This window comes from Panthera pardus, unplaced genomic scaffold (assembly GCF_024362965.1).
Source record: "Panthera pardus isolate Hobbes unplaced genomic scaffold, ASM2436296v1 HiC_scaffold_27, whole genome shotgun sequence".
Lineage (NCBI taxonomy): Eukaryota > Metazoa > Chordata > Mammalia > Carnivora > Felidae > Panthera > Panthera pardus.
Genome location: NW_026526843.1, coordinates 1,222,262 through 1,242,015, shown reverse-complemented (window position 1 = coordinate 1,242,015; position 19,754 = coordinate 1,222,262). Strand labels below are relative to the sequence as shown.

General features: G+C 50.3%; 1 protein-coding gene across 1 annotated transcript in view; it reads right to left on the bottom strand.

The window, feature by feature from the left end:
• Positions 1 to 898: 898 nt before the first annotated feature.
• Positions 899 to 19,754, bottom strand: part of MPP1 (MAGUK p55 scaffold protein 1) — a 28,946-nt gene continuing 10,090 nt past the window's right edge. Inside the window, exons 2-12 of the mRNA XM_019439439.2 lie at positions 14,900 to 15,043; positions 14,650 to 14,728; positions 13,665 to 13,750; positions 9,871 to 9,939; positions 8,599 to 8,795; positions 7,084 to 7,190; positions 5,837 to 5,917; positions 5,103 to 5,183; positions 3,219 to 3,421; positions 3,004 to 3,078; positions 899 to 1,558 (exon numbers count right to left, since the gene is read on the bottom strand). Coding sequence (XP_019294984.2) covers positions 1,382 to 1,558; positions 3,004 to 3,078; positions 3,219 to 3,421; positions 5,103 to 5,183; positions 5,837 to 5,917; positions 7,084 to 7,190; positions 8,599 to 8,795; positions 9,871 to 9,939; positions 13,665 to 13,750; positions 14,650 to 14,728; positions 14,900 to 15,043 — 1,299 coding nt within the window. The 3' untranslated portion in view covers positions 899 to 1,381. The remainder of the gene's footprint in view (positions 1,559 to 3,003; positions 3,079 to 3,218; positions 3,422 to 5,102; positions 5,184 to 5,836; positions 5,918 to 7,083; positions 7,191 to 8,598; positions 8,796 to 9,870; positions 9,940 to 13,664; positions 13,751 to 14,649; positions 14,729 to 14,899; positions 15,044 to 19,754) is intronic.

The window sequence follows — 19,754 nt, the reverse complement described above, 5'->3', positions numbered from 1 at the left end:
TTGATTAAAAATCCAGGGAACCATGTCCTGTTTGACATTTGCTGATCCCCTGGTTACTTTTCTTGCCTTGCAACGTTCATCTCGGGGCCTATTATCTGGCATGGGACCAAATGCTCTGGAGTCTCCGTTCGGGACATTGACTAGATAAAAAGAGGGACACCATCACGAATTTAGTGATCCCGCAAATGACAGGGGAAAGGTGTTAGGATCTACATAGTGGGTCTGGGAGGGGGGGATCCTGAGCGTGGCCCCGGGCTGGGTTTCCCTCTGTGAGTGAGGTCGGAATGCGACGTGGTGGGAAAGCTCACTGTGTCCCCGCTTAGTGGGTTCTCGTGCAGGATGGGAGCGTCTCGTGTGCATTTCTACGCGGACGCACGTGTTTGTGACCCCAGCAGCTGCTGTGAGAACAAGGGAGTGGAGTTTTCCTTCTGGACACGGTAGTTTAATTTGGGCAAGTAGTCGTGGGTGTTCTGAAAACCAGGTCTGGAGAGCGAAGCGGCTGAAAGGAGCGGCTGGTAGAACGGGCAACGTTCCCTCGGGAATCTTCACAGTACCTTAAATAAACGTGAATGGGCGCACTCCCCCTGTGGAATACAAATGGGGCGATCACACCTTTGTTGCCAAACTTTTTTTTAGACGCGCGCACGCGTGTATGCCCGCTTGCATGTGCCTGGGTCCGCGTGTAAGCACCGGGTCATGCCCTGCCCAGTGCACGCACACACCGCTCCCGGGAAGTTATTTTGACCTCTAGGTTCCAGATTGTTCCATGCTGGAGGGGAGACTGAAGGACTCAGGAGAGGTAACTGGGACTGATGCTGCCCTCGGAAGCTTAAAGCAGGTGGTGCGGTTTCCCTCTCCAGAGACCCGTGTAGGCGGAAACGCGAGGAGACACAAGACATTGGCGTTTTAACACATTTTTATTGCTTTTGAGGGTTTCCCTAGAGCAGACATCCTCCTATTGCACAGCTGTTTCATTTTGGCATTTTAGAAAGTTGAGGCTGAGGTTACAGATGCTTCCAAGACCAATGAAGTGCCCGGGGTGATTCGAGGTGAAGGCGCACAGGCTTTAAGGGACAAGGTCCGTCGCTTTTCCTCTCTGTGTGCACCATCTTTGATTAGCAGTTGTGTTTTGACAGTATTTTCGGCCTCAGGTTTCCAGAGAGCCTTCTGAAGCCCTGATCACTGGGGCTCCATCTAAGCAGGAGAGTCAGAGCCCAGCCAGCAGCCTGCACCAGTCTGACGCCCACTGGCGGAAGTAGGATAGGAGCAGAGGGCGGGAAGCTGACAAAACTAGGGGAGCGTCCCTGTTTGTCTGAAAGCAAGGAGAATGGACTTCACACCGCTAGAGAAGGGCGGACGGAAGCTCCCCCGTTCTGCAAGCTTAGTAAACCCAGGAGACGGGCACCCACTGTGGAGAACTGCACGCCCGCTCGAAGGCTTCTTGCAATTTCTTCAGGGTCTCATCGACGCCATTGTTGACCAGCGAGAGGTCAAAGTAGTGCGCGTACTGGCTGCGGATGGCCTCGGAGTCCTTCTGCAGCTGCTGCAGGGCCTCTGTCTGCAAAGGAGAGAGAACCACGGATGAAGCGGTCCCAGAGGCCAGCGATGGCGCGTCGGCGTGCGTTGACTGCTGTGACCCCGCCTGGCTCAGAACCACCTGCTTAAACACTCAAACCCTGAAGGCCTCCCTTGGGAATGTTAACAGGATGTACAGAGGCGATCAATTAAGAACGCAAGTCTCAGGGGATCTCAAAGCAACCGTGACTGGAGAATCACAGCTCTGAAGACCAGTAGCTCCATCGAGACGGCACGGACTTGAGCAGCACCCCCAGTCCACGCCTTTGAACACAGCCCTTCCCAGAACCACCACAGCTGCAATCCGGGCCTCTGTCTAGCATCCCAAACCTGTGTCCACGAAAAGACTGAGCACTCCATACGAGTAAAAACGCGTAGCAATAAACACCAAAATACATGCCAAACTGGGAAAAAATACCTACAACTGACATCAGAGACGGCTAGTTGCCCTCACACAGAGTTCCTAGAAATCACGAAGGAAAAGGCCAGTAAGCTCGGAAAAATGAGCCGCGGACACGAGCAGGCGGTTCACAGAGGAGTCGACACAAATAGCCCTCAGGAGTCTGGCGAGCTACTCAACCATTGGCGGCAAAAGGTGGAAGTACAACGAGACTGCAGTTTTCCATTAGATGGGCCAGAAACGAACTTGGGATAATACGCGCCTGGCACACGGAAGCAAGCACTCTCGCGGGTAATTTGTCTCCAAATTCTCAATTCCCACTGCACGCATCCTCGGACCGGCCAGCCCTGTCGGGAATTTCTCCTACGCCTACATTTGCGCACGTGTGGAATGCCACATGTACGGGCCGCTGGCCGCGGTATAATTTGTAACGGTCCTTTTGAAAACAACCCAAGTGGCCTTCGAGAAGGAAATGGCGAGACTGAACGGTTGTGTCACATACGCTCAACGGGAGACCACACGCCTACTAAGAAAGGCGGGAGAAGCTATCTACGCGGCGACACGGTGAGATCTCCGTCGTGCCTGGCGAACAGGCCGGGGACGGTGAAGCGTATGGACGATGATGCAGAGCGGGTAGGAGCCCCTCCTCTCTCCCCACAGCCGCACACACCCCAGGGTGGGTTCAGGGCCGTCTCCGGTACTCCTGCTTTGTCCCACTTGAGCTCCCGTCGCGCCGGTGGGGGTCTGTCAGACCGTCCGTCTCTGCCCCTAGACCCTAAGCACTTCGGGAACAATGGCTGGGTCTGATTCCTTTTGCCCCCTGACCTGGCCCGGCTGCCGGCCTGGCCGCTGGCCCGGTAAATCTAACGTGCCCACGCCCTTTGGCTTCTTGGCCTTGCGGAAAGGATGGCAGTAGCCAGGAAGTTCGTGGGGGATTTGTGATGAGCTGCACTCTGGACCGACGTCCCAGTCTGGGCAGACTCCGACAGCGAACCTCCACCCCCCCTGCATAGCCCCGTCCTTCCCACCTGGGCGCCCTGGTCGGTGGGTGCGATGAACACAATGAACGGTGACAGCTCTGCCGTGCGGACAATCTTCAGGGTCTGGAAAACGAGGAAGGAAGAAGAGAGGACCGGAGTCAGCCGTCACGACGGGCAGCACCAAGCCCGTCATTCCTGGTACCGCTGCCCCGGCTCTAGATGAACACAACCCCATCCGTTCCTGCCGTGGCGTGCCTACCCACCTGGGGCTCGATGTCCAGGATGGCAATCTTGTCCTGCTTATGAATCTGATGCACGGTTTCAAATTTGGTGCCAAACATGTTGCCCTGGTAGCTGCCAAACTCCAGGAACTCGTTGGCAGAGATGTCTCTCGTCATCTCTTCGGTGGAGATGAAGTGGTATTCCTTCCCATCTTCCTCACTCTTCTTGGGCGGCCGTGTGGTATCTGCGCCAGAACACAAATCCCTCACCGTCCCCTAGGGGCGTGGGCCGGGGTGTCTGCCTCTGGTACGGAGGGCTTAGCAGAGGGGTGTGTCCCACGGGGTCCCACAGGGCTGACACTGGAGCAGGAGATGCCCCGTCCGCCCAGAATGCATGTGCCTTTCAAGAGGCGAAGCCCAATGTGGGAAATGTCTATCCCTTTCCCCATATGAAGGGTCATCTCTTCCACCGCCAACCCCAGGAGCATTAGAGCTCACAATCTGAGAAATGACAGCTGAAAATACTTTTTAAGCAGATCTGTGTGAGCCATGGGCAGCGTTCCATGTAAGGACATTTAAAGTTGCCTTTCTGGGGGCGCCTGGGTGGCTCAGTCGGTTAAGCGTCCGACTTCGGCTCAGGTCATGATCTCGCGGTTCGTGGCTTCGAGATCCGCGTCGGGATCTGTGCTGACAGCTCAGAGCCTGGAGCCTGCCTCAGATTCTGTGTTTCCCTCTCTCTCTGCCCCTCCCCTGCTCACGCCGTCTCTCTCTGTCTCTCAGAAGTAAATAAATGCCAAAAAAAATTTTAAGTTGCCTCTCTGTAGCTTGGAAAGAAGGGTACTTTCGTTTGGTTTAAACTGCTATCGTTAAATGTTGGCATGTTCTTAAGGCACGGCATTTACTACCACTCATATCAGTTGTCATCTAGGTACAATGTGCTCCAGATAGCACAGCTTGAAACTCCAGCATCACACGCTTCCCGGCACACCTCTCCTGCAGCCCATCCGCATCCAGCCCCCTGCCCCTCCGTCTTGCGCGTCGCCCGTGCAGCTCTCTTCCTGGCTGCTCGATCCCAACCTGCACATGCCTCTCTTTCTTTCCATCTTACAAAACAGCAACTCTCCTTCACTGGTTATTTCTGCTTTCAGACACCCCCACTCAGTCCTGAACCCCGGGACACCTGCTGTCTTGTCTGCCCCTCGTGTGTCACTTATCTCTAAAGGCACAGTGTCGAAGCAAGGAGCGAAACAATACTAATACTAGATTCTGAATAGGGTTTTCTACCCTGATGAACAGTGCCTCCTCCTGGGAATACACATAATCAATCACACTATGCAGCTTCGCTTCTGGGAACGGAAGGTATCTGACTCCTGGCCTGATTCTCCTACTGAGGGCAGCTGCCGAGACCGGGCCTCTCCCGAGTGCTGCTTTGATTCAGAAGACATTTCAGGAGAATGAGAGGCAGCCCAGATGTGAAGCAATAGTGGGCTAGCTAAGGAAATTACCGCGTAGCCGCTCAACGGACTGCGGTTTAAGCTCATGAGAACATGTTTATAATATAAAGTAAAATGAAAAGAGTAATAGATGTGTTGTAAAGATTTTAAGTAAGCTCTACGCTTGACATGGGGCTCAAGCCCACAACCCCGAGGAGTATATGTTTTCAATAACATTACCTGCTTGATTCTTTTAAATACTCAGTGTGTGATAGTCAATATTTTCAACATTTAAAATGATTTTCTACCACTTCTGTGACGCAGGCAAACAGCACAGGAAAGAACAGGGGCACAGTTAGTTATCCAGAGCGATGACACATATATGCTTCTATCTTTCCAAATGGTGCTTTGTTTTTCTAATCAACATTTAAAATCACACGGGACACCGAGAGTGGCACTCCTGCCCGGCCCGCAAGGCCCCCGGGGTACTCACATGGGGCGGGGTACGCAAACTTGTCCGGGTTCTGGCTGAGCAGGGCACTCTTAATGTGGCTGCGGCCGACCCCGCTGGCTCCTGCGGAGGGAGGACAGAAGCTTGGAGAAGACAGAATGTGGCCTGCTCTTTCCTCACAAAGCCTTCTGCTTCTTTCCCCCAAAACCAACGTGGGGCTAGGTTGAGGGATGAGACGTGGGTGAAGTGGGCTCAGGAGGGCTCGGGGCTCCGGGCCCTCGCGTCCCAGTCAGGGGAGGAGGCTCCGTTTCAGGGCTCGGGGTCAGGACTCAGAAGCTAACTGGTTGCCACAGAGGAGCCAACTAACACATGGGGTTTTCCATCCCTTTCGTAAAGATGTCGCTTTGCCGAGCTCTCCGAAATCAACGGAACCGCATTGAAGGCACTGTTTTCCCCGGCAGTTTCTCCAGAACCCTAATACAGATCGGCTAAGCAACTACTGTGTTAGCTCCAAAAACAGTGGGGTGAGCCACCCACGTAAAGCGAGCTGCTGAAAACCTCGTAAGGATTCGTTTCATTTGTAAAGCGAATCCACATGGGATATACCCGTAAGGCTTCGGAGAGCACAAGAGGCGGTGCTTTTCTCCCCCCTTTTCCTGCTCCCTGCCTTTTTTTTTTGGAGTGGGGCTGCACTAGGCAGTGCGGGTGGGACCACCAGGAGGGACATGCAGTGTCGCCAGCAGAGCATCGTGGGCGGGAGGACAGCGAGACGGTACCTATAAGCACCAGGGTCTTCCTCTTGAACGCGGGGAGCCGAACAACTTCCTCGTAGGAAACGACGTCCAACTGGTCAAAAACTAGAGACAGAGAAAAGCGGTGTTCACTTTCACAGCCGGGGAGAGCAGCGGGCCCGGCCGTGGGGCCAGTGACCCGGGACGCTGGCCTGGCTTCACCGATGTCGCACTCTGGTAGGTCACAGGCCGCAGGGGCCGTGATCGAAGCAGTGAGGCCCCGAGCTGCCCCAGTGCTCTTTGGGGCAAACCACACTTAGTGGCCCTGCAAGGGATGAGGGGGGCGCTAAGCCACTGTTCAAGCCAGGACACCGTCGGGAACAAGCACAGTGGCTGCTGGCAGAGAATGACGGCCAGGGTCACGGACGCCGTGCCTGTGGGTCTATCTGTTGGGTTTCCCAACTCGACATGACTCTGTCACCGAGTTCTCTGGACTCTAATATTCTTTCTTATTTTTTGGACCCCATTATTCTCCTATTTCCTCTCTCTTGTCCCTAGTTTGTTACCTCATGCCCCTGGGACATGCCACCTGGCTACTCAAGATGGAAACCCGAGTCTCATCTTGACTCTCTGTCCCTCCCAGTTCTCCCATCCCCCATTCTTCAGTGCTGCCAGAGAGACCGGCTAATCCCACCCCCCACCCCGGGCTCAAAGCCCCGCACCAGCTCCACAGACACACCCCAGAGCGCAAACACAGTCCCTCCGTCTCCGTGCTTAGCCTGCGTTCCTGCCACCGACCCCCCCAACCCGTGCTCCGGCCACAGCTTCTACTCCTTCCATGTAGGCTCCTGCCACATGAAGTGATTTCAGGCTGTGATTTGCTCACGTTCCTGTCTTTGTTTTGAACACTTCCAGCGGGAGTTGAATGGTAGATTATGATTCGTTTGTTATCTACAATCTGCTTGAACCCATTGGTAATTTCAGTCTATTACCTACCACGGTAGGTAAAAAGCGAAGGCAAAATGAGTTCTCAGCAAAACGTGCTATTTTCTGGGGTTGCTCAGACCATGAGCGGGCCAGGCTGATGGCACTGACTTGGTGAGAAAGGTCTGGATCATGAGCAGGTGTGAGCAGACCTCTAGCCTTCCTGTACATGTACCGGGAAGATGAGGGTTGTAATCAAGAAAGCCAGAAGACACGGCATGCTTTCTGTATAACATATGGTCCACTGTGCAGGACGCCAGCCCCCCTGTGCCGCCAGGAGCCCGCGGAGAGGATGCCGGGAAGCTTACTGGAGCTGTGCTTGGCCAGGTACTTGTCTTTGTACTTCTTCTTCTTCCCAAAGGGACTGCAGCTTGGGGCTTCACTCGGAGCCGACTGAGCCACGCTGGCCACTCGCCTGGCGGGAAAAAGTGATGAAGAAAGTCAATGGAACCTCAGTGTAAAAGGCCCAGGGCCATTCTCCCAGAGCAGGGCTTGGGGACCTCCTTCCCCTTCTTCATTAGACCTCCAGACCGAGGGCACCTGGCTGGCTCATTAGGTAGAGCACGCGACTCTTGATCCCGGGGTTGTGAATTCAAGCCCCACGTTGGGTGTGGAGATTCTTTAATAAAATCTTGAAAAACAAAGCAAACCTCCAGACCAATCTGCCAAAAACTTGGTGCTGGCCTTGACCTTTTCCTCTCTCACACCGCTCTGTGTGTCCCTCGTCCTCTCTGTCTCTCAGCCCTCACTTGTCTCTCCCTCCCAGCTTCCCCCATCTCTCTCTGTGTGTCATCTCTGTCTCCAATCTGTGTGTCTCTCACATCCACTCCCTGCCTCTTGTTCTCTGTCTCTGCCAGTTACCCCCTCAGCTGCCTCTCTGCTCCCTGCTCTCCCGCCCCACCCCCTCCTCTGTGAGCAGAAGGCTCTGGGTGTGTGCTGAGTAGGGTATAGACCAGTAGGGAGGTGGTGAGGGAAAATGTGCATGAGCCAACCGGTACGCTGCATTTTTAGTCTTGCACTTGAACCTGAGGGCCCCACGAGAAATAGGTGGAAGGTGCCTGGCTGGCCTGGCCAGGCTGCACTGAGGGGTGACGCGGCAGCAGAGGCGGGGGACCCTCCCTCTTGCACGCATTTGCAACACCAGGTGTTTGGATGCCCACAAAAGAACTCTCCAGAGAGGCATGGGAGGCGACTGAGACCTGAGAAGCCATTCCCGTGTGAGTCTGCACGGCACCCAGCTCTGAGCCTCTGTTCTCTACGAACAGGGCCACTGTGCCCGCGGGACACAGCGTGTGCGGAGTGCCTAGCGCGCCGCGTGGGGCACCGTGAACTGGGTGCTGTCTTCAGACAGGTGACCCGGAGCCTGGGGCCCGCGCCCGTCAGCAGACAGCACGCACCACCCAGCAACGGCTCGCTTTCTCGGCTGCGGTGCTTTCTGAACACTGACGAGCACGCCGCAGTATGGAAACACACCGCACACTGTGCCCCCGTATCACGCAAGTGTAGGCGTAGAAATAAATACTCCAATACTTCCCTCCGATGTCACTTTTCAAAAGAAATACTTGTCGCACCCAGTAAACTGATGGCACGTGTCGTCACAGCACGGTCCCCCGTGTGAATACCACTGTGCCACTGAGTCTTCCTGAGGAGGACCTGCATGTTATCCCCACCGTGCTACCTCGGAGAATGGCCTAGAAGCCACGGCTGATGTATTTGGGCCTTTCGCCAATACCATGCAGGGTCAACACTGTATTTCATTTGCTGCTCTAATTGTGAAACGGCTAATAATTCGTGTGGCCAACTCCACCTGTATGAAAGCTCACCATTCCTGCAGCTCAGGGGAAGGGATCAATCCTGCTGACTCCTTGGAGGAACCTTCCACCCGCCCTTGCCACCAGTTACTGTCATCCTTGTTGATTATCTTGATGATGTCCCCGGTGACAAACTTCAGCCCCGCCTCCTTGCAAGGGATCAGGTGGTCCTTTTTGGGGTCATAGTCAAACTGCGCTCTCATGAACATCTGCAAAATGAGGCAAAGGGTCAGAACTGCAGGGACAACAGGGAGGCGACAACGGTGAGACACAGAAGCTGGTTATTGGTCTGAGTTGTCCATCCGTCTGTCTTAGAGTACAACGCAGCTACTATCTGAAATGCACATTTCCTCAGTCCATCAATTAACAATAGGAATGTGCCAAATGCTGACACCCCTTGTACCCACAATCCACTTCTATGCAGAGGTTGTCAGTTATGACGTGTGGAAAAGTCACCACAGCATTATTTACAAAAGTGAAATACTGGAAGCAAGCTGATTTTCCAAGAATGGGAAATTAGTTAAGTATGGCTACCTACTGTATATATTACCATGCAACTATAAAAATCAATTTGCAGGGACACCTGGGTGTCTCACTTGGATAAGCATCCGACTTCGGCTCAGGTCATGACCTCATGGTTCATGGGTTCAAGCCCTATGTTGTACTCTGTGCTGACAGCTCAGAGCCTGGAGCCTGCTTTGGATTCTGTGTCCCCCTCCCCTCTCTGCCCCTCCCTGCTCACGCTCTGTCTCTCTCTCTCAAAAAGAAAATAAACACTAAAAAATTTTTTAAAAAAGAAAATCATGCCACAATAACATAAATGACCCGAGACAGAAACTTTACAAAACATCATATGCCAAGGCCCTATCTGAACACTTTCTCTCGACTACCGACGCTTTCCTTTGGCACCATTAACCACCGTGTTTAAAAACATTTGCCAATTTGCCTGTGAATAATTATACTGCATACAGTTTACTTTGTGTTTTTTTGATGACTGGTGACACTGGATATTTTCTCATGTGTTCAATAGCCATTTGTATTTTTCCTCGTCTGAATTACCTCTTCATCTGCTTTGCCCATTCTTCTCTTGGAATAAGGAGATGACCCTTTCCTTTCACATCGGTTACAACAAGCAACTCAGAAAGAAGGTCTGCTTGTTTGTAATGGATGTTAATTTAGTTCAGAGAGCAGCAGGCAGCTACAGTCGTGAAATACTGAGAACTTAGAATCACATCACTTCAACCGAATCTCAAAGAACACAACAGAGAAAATGGTGTCACCTACCTGTAGTGCAGGAAGACGATTCTGCTGGTTGGGAATTACTTTTAATGAGATCATTCCTTTGGTTTCTTTCTATTAAAAAAAAAAAAGCAGGGAAATAAAACTGTAAGGAAACTAACTTGGATGATCTGCGATTTCAAAAACTCTCACTTCCCCTCTCAAAGTCCCAAAAAGTGTTTTTATCTAACACACATTTTGACCACACACTTTGAAATTTTGTAGGACAATTCCTCCTTCAATACAGAAGTCTTGTGTGCCCCATAAGCCAGTGTAACTTGGAGACGTACAGAGAATAATGAAGAAAAAACTAAGGATTTTCCCTCTTCCCTACACTCAACCCCAAAAGGTCCCCAGAAGAACCTAAAATGAACCTAAAATGAACCCTGGCCCACATACACCCATGCCTTTCTCCACACGAAAGAAAACATTTCCAAATATTCACACACATATGTCCATATTCACATGCACGTATTTTTGTTTTTAACAACAACTGGGCATGTCAATTGCTGCCAATCTTTTTTGTCACTGTAATCTGCTACAATAGACATCCTCGAACATATATCCTTCTAGATTTGCATTTTGATATATTTTTTTAACGTTTATTTATTTTTGAGACAGAGAGAGACAGAGCATGAATGGGGGAGAGTCAGAGAGAGAGGGAGACGCAGAATCTGAAACAGGCTTCAGGCTCTAAGCTGTCAGCACAGAGCCTGACGCGGGGCTCGAACTCACGGACCGCGAGATCATGACCTGAGCCGAAGTCGGCCGTTTAACCGACTGAGCCACCCAGGCGCCCCTGCATTTTGATATTTAAAAAATTTTTTAATGCTTATTTATTTTTGAAAGAGAGTGGGGTAGGGGCAGAGAGAGAGAGAGGGAGACACAGAATCTGATGCGGGCTCCAGGCTCTGAGCTGACAGCACAGAGCCTGTTGTGGGGCCCGAACTCCCAAACCACGGGATCACGACCTGTGCCAAAGTCAGATGCTCAACCAACTGAGCCACCCAAGTGCCCAAAGCATTTTGATTTTTATAGAATAAAATACCATGGTAGAAATGCAGAATTAAGGGGTGAGAACATTTTAAAAGCTGTCCTCATATTACTCTTCCAAAAGATTACAGCGACTTCACTCTCACCAGGAATATATGAGAGGCCCTTTCCCCCTATTCTTGCCAGAATTCTATGCTAACATTCTGCCAATCTGACAGGTGGAAAGGATTTCATGGTCGCTTCATTCTGTAATTGTATTACCATGAATAAAGTTAAACCTCTTTTCAAAAGCTTTTTTTCTTATATCCTTTGTCTAGTTATCTGTTTGGTTGTGAGTCTTTTTATAGCGAAGTTTAGAAGCTGTGAGTCTTTTTATAACACAGAAGTTCTTACAGTGCTAGAATTATTAACTTTCTACCTATCATAGGTGCAACAAATATTTTTCCAAGCCTACTGTTTCTGGGATCTTTCACCACATAGCACAAATTACCTTCTATGTAGTCAATTATATTTACACACATCAAAAGGAAGCACAAATTTTGAAGCTTTACGTGTCACCGCAGGCTCAGGAATCAGTGCACTCAGCCTTACTGAGAAGCACCATGAGGCCAAATCGCCGAGCAGCCTGCTTTGTGGAGGAGGCCCCGTGGGGAAACACATCAACCTTCTCATGCTGCCCATCGTGGGACACTCGGTTCTGCTTCCTCTGGGCGGGAAGGTGCCCCAGGTGACATCGTATATGAGAGACAAGCGTGTGAATGGGCCCCACGGATCAGCGTTCCAGCAGGAAGCAGGTGGCCTGCCCCACAGGGTGCCGAAGACCGCTGAATGAAGGGGCTATTTACAGCCCCGGGACGGCAGCGGCATTCTTACCCCCCACGGGCCTGTGGGCACGTGCTTTCCCCGTGTGTCTGCGTCAGGATCCAAATGAAGTCCACACCCTGCAAGTGGGTGATCCGTCTCTTTAGACTCTCTTCACCTACCTGGTCCTCCTCAGTCCGCTCATTTCTTAGCACTTGCCAAATGGTGCTGTTCTAACCATCACTTGGTGAACTAGCTGGAATACTGTCCCCTTATGGACTGTGAGTTACCCAGCGGTAGAGTTCATACAGGGAACAGAGGGACAAAGGCATCATTCTCTGTCCGTGTTTACCACGTTCCAGAGTAATGAACTGGTTCCCTCACATCCTCCAATTAGCTCATAATGTGTACGTGTACACACACACACACACACACACACAATTACAAGTAATCTAGTTACAGATACTTTTTATAACCCCCTTCGTCTTCCACATTCTTTTGTCAAGGTCCTGTCCAATCTATTTCTGACTGTTTAAGAATTTCTTTTTTTCTCCTGGCTTTGGATTGGTTTGCCTTTTTCCAGTTTCTTAAGGTAGAATCTGAGGCCACAGATTGTGAACTTTCTTGTTTTTTAAGAAAAGTGTTTTGTGATCCAAACTTCTACCCCAGTACAGCTCGATCAGCGTTCTACAGAATCGGATATGCTGTGTTTTCATTTTTATTTGCTTCAAGGTACTTTCTAATTTCCCTTGTGATTTCTTCTGTGGCCTATGGGTTATTTACAAGTGTCTTATTTAATGTCTAAGTATTTAGGGATTTCCAGATACCTGTTTTTGATTTCTAATTCAATTTCGTTGTGGGCAGACACCATATCTTCTATGTTTTATGGGTCGAGAGATCTCTTGTGAGTTTGAGCCCCACGTCGGACTCTGTGCCGACAGCTCGGAGCCTGGAGCCTGCTTCGGATTCTGTGTCTCCCTCTCTCTCTGCCCCGCCTCCACTCACGTGCGTACGCTCTCAAAAATTAATAAAAACTGTAACTGACCCCCGATTTTTGTTTTTTTAAAGTAATGTGTGGGGCGCCTGGGTGGCTCAGTCGGTTAAGCGGCCGACTTTGGCTCAGGTCATGATCTCGCAGTCCGTGAGTTCGAGCCCCACGTCGGGCTCTGTGCTGACAGCTCCGAGCCTGGAGCCTGCTTCGGATTCTGTGTCTCCCTCTCTCTGACCCTCCCCCGTTCATGCTCTGTCTCTCTCTCAAAAATAAACGTTAAAAAAAAATTAAAAAAAAAAAGTAACGTCTATGCCCAACGTGGGGCTCAAACTCACAACTCTAAATTCAAGAGTCACATGCTCTTCTCACTGGGCCAGCCAGATGCCCCTCAACTTTTCATTTATAATATCCCATCCACCGTTTATAACAAATCCATGATGGGGCACCTGGGTGGCTCAGTCGGTTGGGCGTCCGACTTCAGCTCGGGTCATGATCTCACGGTTTGTGGGTTTGAGCCCCGTGTCGGGCTCTGTACTGACAGCTCAGAGCCTGAAGTCTGCTGCGGATTCTGTGTCTCCCCTCTCTCTGCTCCTCTCTTTCTCATGCTCTCACTCTCTCTCTCAAAAATAAAAAACATTTAAAAGTTTTTTTTTTTTTAAAGAAAACAAATCCACGAATAGGGATTCCTATCTTCATTTTACAGATGACTTAGGTTAATTTACCTGCTCAAAATCATGGCTAGAATAAAGTAGAGCAGGATTTCAGAGCTGCCATCAAAGACCAAAGCTTCCTGACACCCACTCCAGTGTTCTTTCTAGATAGACACTCGGGGTTATTTGCCTTGGTTTAGAAAGTTACTAAATGAAAGCAAAGAACTGTCATTTGTTGCACAGAATAAAGACTAGCGGTGGTACGAGTCCCCTCAAGGAGTACAAAGACTTGACAATAAACTCATGTACGCAGACACCAATGTGGTTCCACACTTCACAAAGACAACGGCAGAGACTATACCCACCATCGCCTTCTGCAGCTGATCTACTGAGTGATTAGTCACGTTTGTGCCATTGATTTCCAGGATCTCATCCCCGACGTGAAGGGAGCCTACCACGAAATGAAAAATCAGTCCGCAAGGAATAAACATTAAAACAAGAGCTGTCAATATAACTCAAGATACCGCAGAAAAGAAACCACGACCTACAGCATTGTTCTACGACAGACTGTGTAAAACACTCAGGGTTGAGAATATTCAAGGATGCGGGAAGGGAATGGTTCTTTTGAGTCCCTTGAGGGACGTATCAAGGCGAGCACTCGACAGTTTAGTATGACCTCGTCCTCCCTGGTCAAGCCAAATAAAAGCACTTCATCCACAGCAAGTTTAATGTTTCTTTGTTGTTCTACCTAATGGTAAAGTTCATCAACGGTTAGATTCTATGTGAAGAGTAATTACCAATATTTGTGCCACCCTAGATACAAAACAAAAGTTCTAACTGAACAGAAAAAGGTAGGGTTCAAAGCGTGGGATGAATCAGGTGGGCAAATACAGGTTATCATCCGCTACTAAAAACAGGTCATATTTTAATGTTCTCTCACCAACCTCCCAAATAGCTTTGACTCAATGATGCATCTGAAAACTGACGGCACCTTCACATTAAGGAGACACAATGGTTACTTATGATTATTTGTCTAAATTCTATTTTCGCAGTGCAATGCAATGGGCTGCATGTAGTTAACCGGTCAAATATTGGGTGGAAAAGTACTGGCGTAAAGAGGTGTGCAAGAATGCTCAGAGGGAGAGACAGTGGCACTGGGCAATTCATACAAAGGTCTTATAACACAGTTAAAGAGCCAGTTATTAAGCCACAAAAAAATCTCCTGTCTCACACACACACATACACACACACGCTCCCCACTGTAAAGGCTGTAAGCCTCCAGCCCCCCAGCACTGACTGGCATGTCGATGGTTCTCTGACTGAAGCACTGCCCAGGGCCCCCATGGTTACCTTGCCTGTGAATCATGCCACCGTGAAGAATTCTGGCCACCGTACAGGACTGCTTGTCATTCAGCTTCAGGGTGATTCCCTGCAAGGAGGACACAGGGGACAGCAAGCTTTATTTGCAGCTCTTTCTGAGCTTATCCGTAGGATGATTTAGGAGGATCTCTGCAGAGGAAGATCGTTCATCGTCCTCTTGTGGCCTGGGGGCTCAAGGGGTCGAGAGTAAGCAGTGGGCTAGAACAGGACAAGGGATTACCATGGGCTCTTCTGTGACCTTCTCGAACTGGATGAGTCGCACCTTCCTCACGTCCTGCCCCTTGGCCTGGGCAGGGCTGCCTGGGGCAGCGCAACCGTTGGTGTACATGTCCTCGGTCATGGCGCTCGCCTGATGCGACGCAGCCTGTCGGGTCAAAACAACAATGCGTCAAGTCAGCGGTGAAGGCCCACCATCACTCTGGAACTGCAACTCTACAATCCAAAGGGCTCCGCAAACCAACGGTTATTGCATAAGCTTGGTGTCCCTCACCTGGAGTGACTCGAGGCTATTTGTAAATGCTATCATCCGACTTAACAGACGTGCTCATCTGGTCGGCTGCAGACGCGTTAAGGTGTTTAATGCCCAGGGTGCTGCCCAGGACCCTGCTGGGGCTGTAATGAGGTGTAATACAATTCACAAAATTCTGATTTCTAAGGCACACCGCCACCGAGGCGGCGGGGAGGGCTGTGCACCCATGGCGTCTATAGCGAAGACCCGAGGTGGGATTCGTTCAAACAGCCTGATGCTTTGCGTCAGGCTGCAGTAAGGATGATTCGCGTTAGCATCAGCCTCTCACAAATCATCTCTTTGGCTACAAACAGGAAGTTCTATCAGGACTAGAGAATTAGGCTTAGCCCTCGGCCTACGACGATACCGCTTAACCTGAGGGGTCCCTCTACGTGAGGTTGCCGCCACCCCTCCTGCCATCCCATGATGACACCTCCACTGTGACCCCGTTCCCCCCATCTTGACAACAGCAAAGCCAGATGACTGGTGCCACCAGACAGTAAGGCACTCAGCGTGGCATCGGCAGGAGGACAGACAACGGACCAATGGAATGGAATAGAAAGTGCAGACACGTGGTCCGTGTCCGAACCTTTCAACACAGATGTGTGGCCACATGCCACGGGCACCAAAAGATGTGGACAGTGATGTCATCATAGCATTATTTTGTAAAAAAAAAAAAAATGCTGTACAATTTTTTGAACCATTTGACCATAATCTGAAGATACCATGCTCCTTAACCCATAAAGGTTTGTCTAAGAACAAAAACTTTCTGAAAAACACAAATTTAGCATTGATACAATACTACACCGGGTCCTCAGTTTCTATTAAAATTTTATCAGCTGTCCCAATAATGTCTTTTACGGCTACATATATTCTTCCCCAGACCAGGAGCCAGAACCGTGCACCGCATTCAGTTTGCACAAGCTTTGGCGTCCCTTAACTTGGAAAAGCTCCTCAGTCTTTCTCGGTCTTTCGTGACCTTAACATTTTTTAAGAGGACAGGCCTATTGTTTTGTAGGCTCTCAGTTTTGGTTCTGCCCCGTGTTTTCTCATAATTGGGTTGAGGTCGTACATTTTTGGCAGGAATCCCACAGAAATGGTGGTGTTCCCTTCTCAGAGCGGCACTATTCTTAAAAGCCCGAATCTGGAAGGACCTCCCAAGTCCATTAACGGTAGGATGAATGGACGCACGTAGCCATTACTGATACCACACAGCAGCGAGTGTGCAACGTGGGTGAATCTCTCAGCCTCCTTTGCTGCTTCTTCCTCAGGTGTCTAATCTGCTAATGTTGAAGTGGCCCAGAACTTGCGGTTAAGACATGTGACAGTGGGGAAGGTCAAGTGGAAACCTCCGACGGTGCCCTCCACCCACCCCAGATGAAACAGTAAATCAAAAACAGCATGGCCAGCTAGAGGAGGAGGGACAGGCCTGAGCTTGGTTTACAAAAGGGCCAATTGACTATAGAGCAAAAACATGCCAGCTACACCTGGGGGGCCCTTCAGAGATACTAAGGGAGATTTTCCCGAGATGGGGGTGGTGTGAGGGGCATGCCTCGTCATCTAGTTTGTGGGGTAGCAGAAGCGGAAATATCCCCCGGTGGGAGTGTCTCCATCCAGATGGAGACTCATTCACTCACTTCCTCCTGGGCCCAGGCCCCGGGGGGAAAAGGGCTAGAAGATCAGAGGGGACAGGCTTGTGGATGGTATGTTAATTTAGTCTTTATAATTGAACTTAAATTTATTTATTTTGAGAGAGAGAGAGAGAGACAGACAGAGACAGAGAGAGAGAGAGAGAGAGAGAGAGAGAGAGAGAGCACACGCAGGGTTAGGGCAGAGAGAGGGAGAGAGAGCATCCCAAGCAGGCTCTGCACTGTCAGCATGGGGCCCAACTTGGAGCTCGAACTCACGAACAGTGAGATCATGACCTGAGCCGAAGTCAAGAGTCAGACGCTCAGCCCACTGAGCCACCCAGGCACCCCTGATATTTTAATTTTCATTTACCTCATCCTAAGAGGTCATCAGAAACTCCGATGAGATGGTGAGGCTTGAAGGAGTGTTATTTACTGGGGGGCCTCGAAAGACGGAAGTGCTGAGAAAGAGAAACTGCCTGTGTAGCAACTGAAACTTCAAAAAGCTCACACGACCTCTGTGTCATATGACCCTTCAGCACCACTGCTGGGACGAGATCGGCGCATCCGGGGCGGCGTGGCCACAGACTCATCACCGCTATTCAAACAGAATTGGGGATGACGGGCTGGTATTTAGAAAACATATGGACTTATGACACCTGGGAGTGCAGAACTCTCCAGGCCATGGTTAACAACACAGTCAACAGTGCGCACGGCACGTACGGTTAACAGTGCACACAGTACGTAGCAATGAAAAGGAGGTTCCAAGGTTAATCCTGAAGACATATTATTCACTAAATTATTATCATATTATTCACTAAAAAAACCAGAGAGATGAAAGGTATGCTATCATCAGCACAGTGAACACAATGAATATATTCATATGTGCTTATAAATGTACGAGCTGTGTTGGAGACAGACATAAACAACAGCAATTGCTGCAAACGTGACATACCTTTCACAGAATTACACAAACTGGATTGGAGTCCCTGAGTCTTTTAACAAACAGCCGGGTAACTTGAGGCAAGTTTCTTGACCCCTTTGAGCTTTAGTTTCCTCACGTGCAAAATGAGGATTGTAACAGACTTGACACGCTGCTAAAGAAAATGGTCAGTGTTCAAAATTTTGTGCATCCCTCATTTCTGGTTTTTTTTTTTTTTTGAGAGAGAGAGAGAGAGAAAGAGAGAAAGAGAGAGACCACACGCAGGCAGGGGAGGGGCAAACAGAGGGAGGAGAGAATCCCAAGCAGGTCCCACACCACCAGCGTGAAGCCCGAGACAGGGCTCAATCCCACAGGCCACGAGATCGTGACCTGAGCCAAGATCCAGAGTCACATGCCACCCAGGCACCCTTGTGCATCCCTTCATTTGTAATTAATTTCTACACAGGCAAATGAAAACCTACTGTTCCCAAAAGCTCTACAAAACACAGTGCTTTCTATTCTGGCAAGCTCAAGTTTTCCCGAGTGACTGTGATTCAGGTTCACGTTGGCAGCCTGAGTATCTAGGACCCTGTGTAAATGAAAGCAAAGGGGGCAAGGGAGGAGGGAAGTCATCAGGGATGAGAGATTTCAGTAACTTTCTACAAGACAGGAAGCAGACAGGGAGATGGTCGCAGATTAAGCAGAGTCAGGACAGCAGGGCCCGGGGCACGCATGTCGGCAGCGTAGGCTTGGGAGGACCGCGCCTCCGGCAGGAGCACAGCAGGCCGGGCTCTGGGTCCCCTACAGAGAATGACAGACGCGAGACTTAAAGTGACAAGAGCTCCCGAAGAGCAGCCAATGTGGCCTTTTCAGCGCCACTTCCGAAGCGGGAAGAAGGATGAAGGGCCAGGCCGGAGGACAGGTGTCCATGTCTTGTCAGCCAGGGCCACGCGGTATGGCTGTCCCAGGCCACAGCAGAGCCGGCCCAGCGAGCCCAGCATCTGGCCTCCCAGATGACGTCACGGACAAGTGGGACAGAGCTTCTGGGCCAGCGGTCAGCCATAAAGTCAACACCGTTTACGAACTTTCCCTCCTTGGAACCTGCTGAAAGGGAAGGCATGAGGCAGTCGTGGTGAAGGAGCACGTGGGGGGTGTGGACATCACAGCGGAAGGAGAGGGGGATGGAAATGAAGGGAAGGGGCCACTGACCTCATTGCCTCTGAAGCAAGGAGTCAAGAATGGTCTCCACCGTGAGTACGACAGTAAGTGAAGAAATGATGGTAGAATTTAAAGCAGAAATCACACCTGTACAGCTCTTTGTTTCTGACTACACGCTTCTGTTTAGTAAAAACCAAAGGACGCCAAGCTCTCTCCCCACACTCCGCCAGGCCTGGTGCCACTCAGCCTGCACCCACACCTGCGAGGCTGAGCCCGGCTGAGCGGCCGCACTTGGGCACACGTTCCCTGGGCCGCTCCCTGCTCGCAAGCCAGGGTCACCTGCCCGCTCCCCTGCGCCTGAGGTGGTATGTGTGTTACACACAGCGGCTTCATGCACCTGATCCATTGAGGTTATAGTAAACCCAGTTCTGGGTGACTTTTTTAAAAAATATTTTAACTTTTTGATCCATTGAGGTTACAGTAAACCCAGTTCTGGGTGACTTTTTAAAAAAATATTTTAACTTTTTAAATTTATTTTGAGAGACAGAGACTGAGACAGAGAGGGAGTGCAAGTGGGGTAAGCACCGACGGAGAGGGAGAGAGAGAATCCCAAGCAGGCTCCACACTGTTAGCTCAGAGCCCGATGTGGGGCTCAAACTCATGAACCGTGAGATCATGAGCTGAGCCAAGATCAAGAGTTGGACGTTTAACTGACTGAGCCACCCAGGTGTCCCAGGGTGACTTTTTAAAAAATCATGTATGTGATACAAAGGCACAGGCCCTGGAACAGCTAAAAACAATTTTAAAAGTAAGAAAAAAGGAGTCCGTCTACACAGTTTCTTTCTTTTTTTTAATGTTG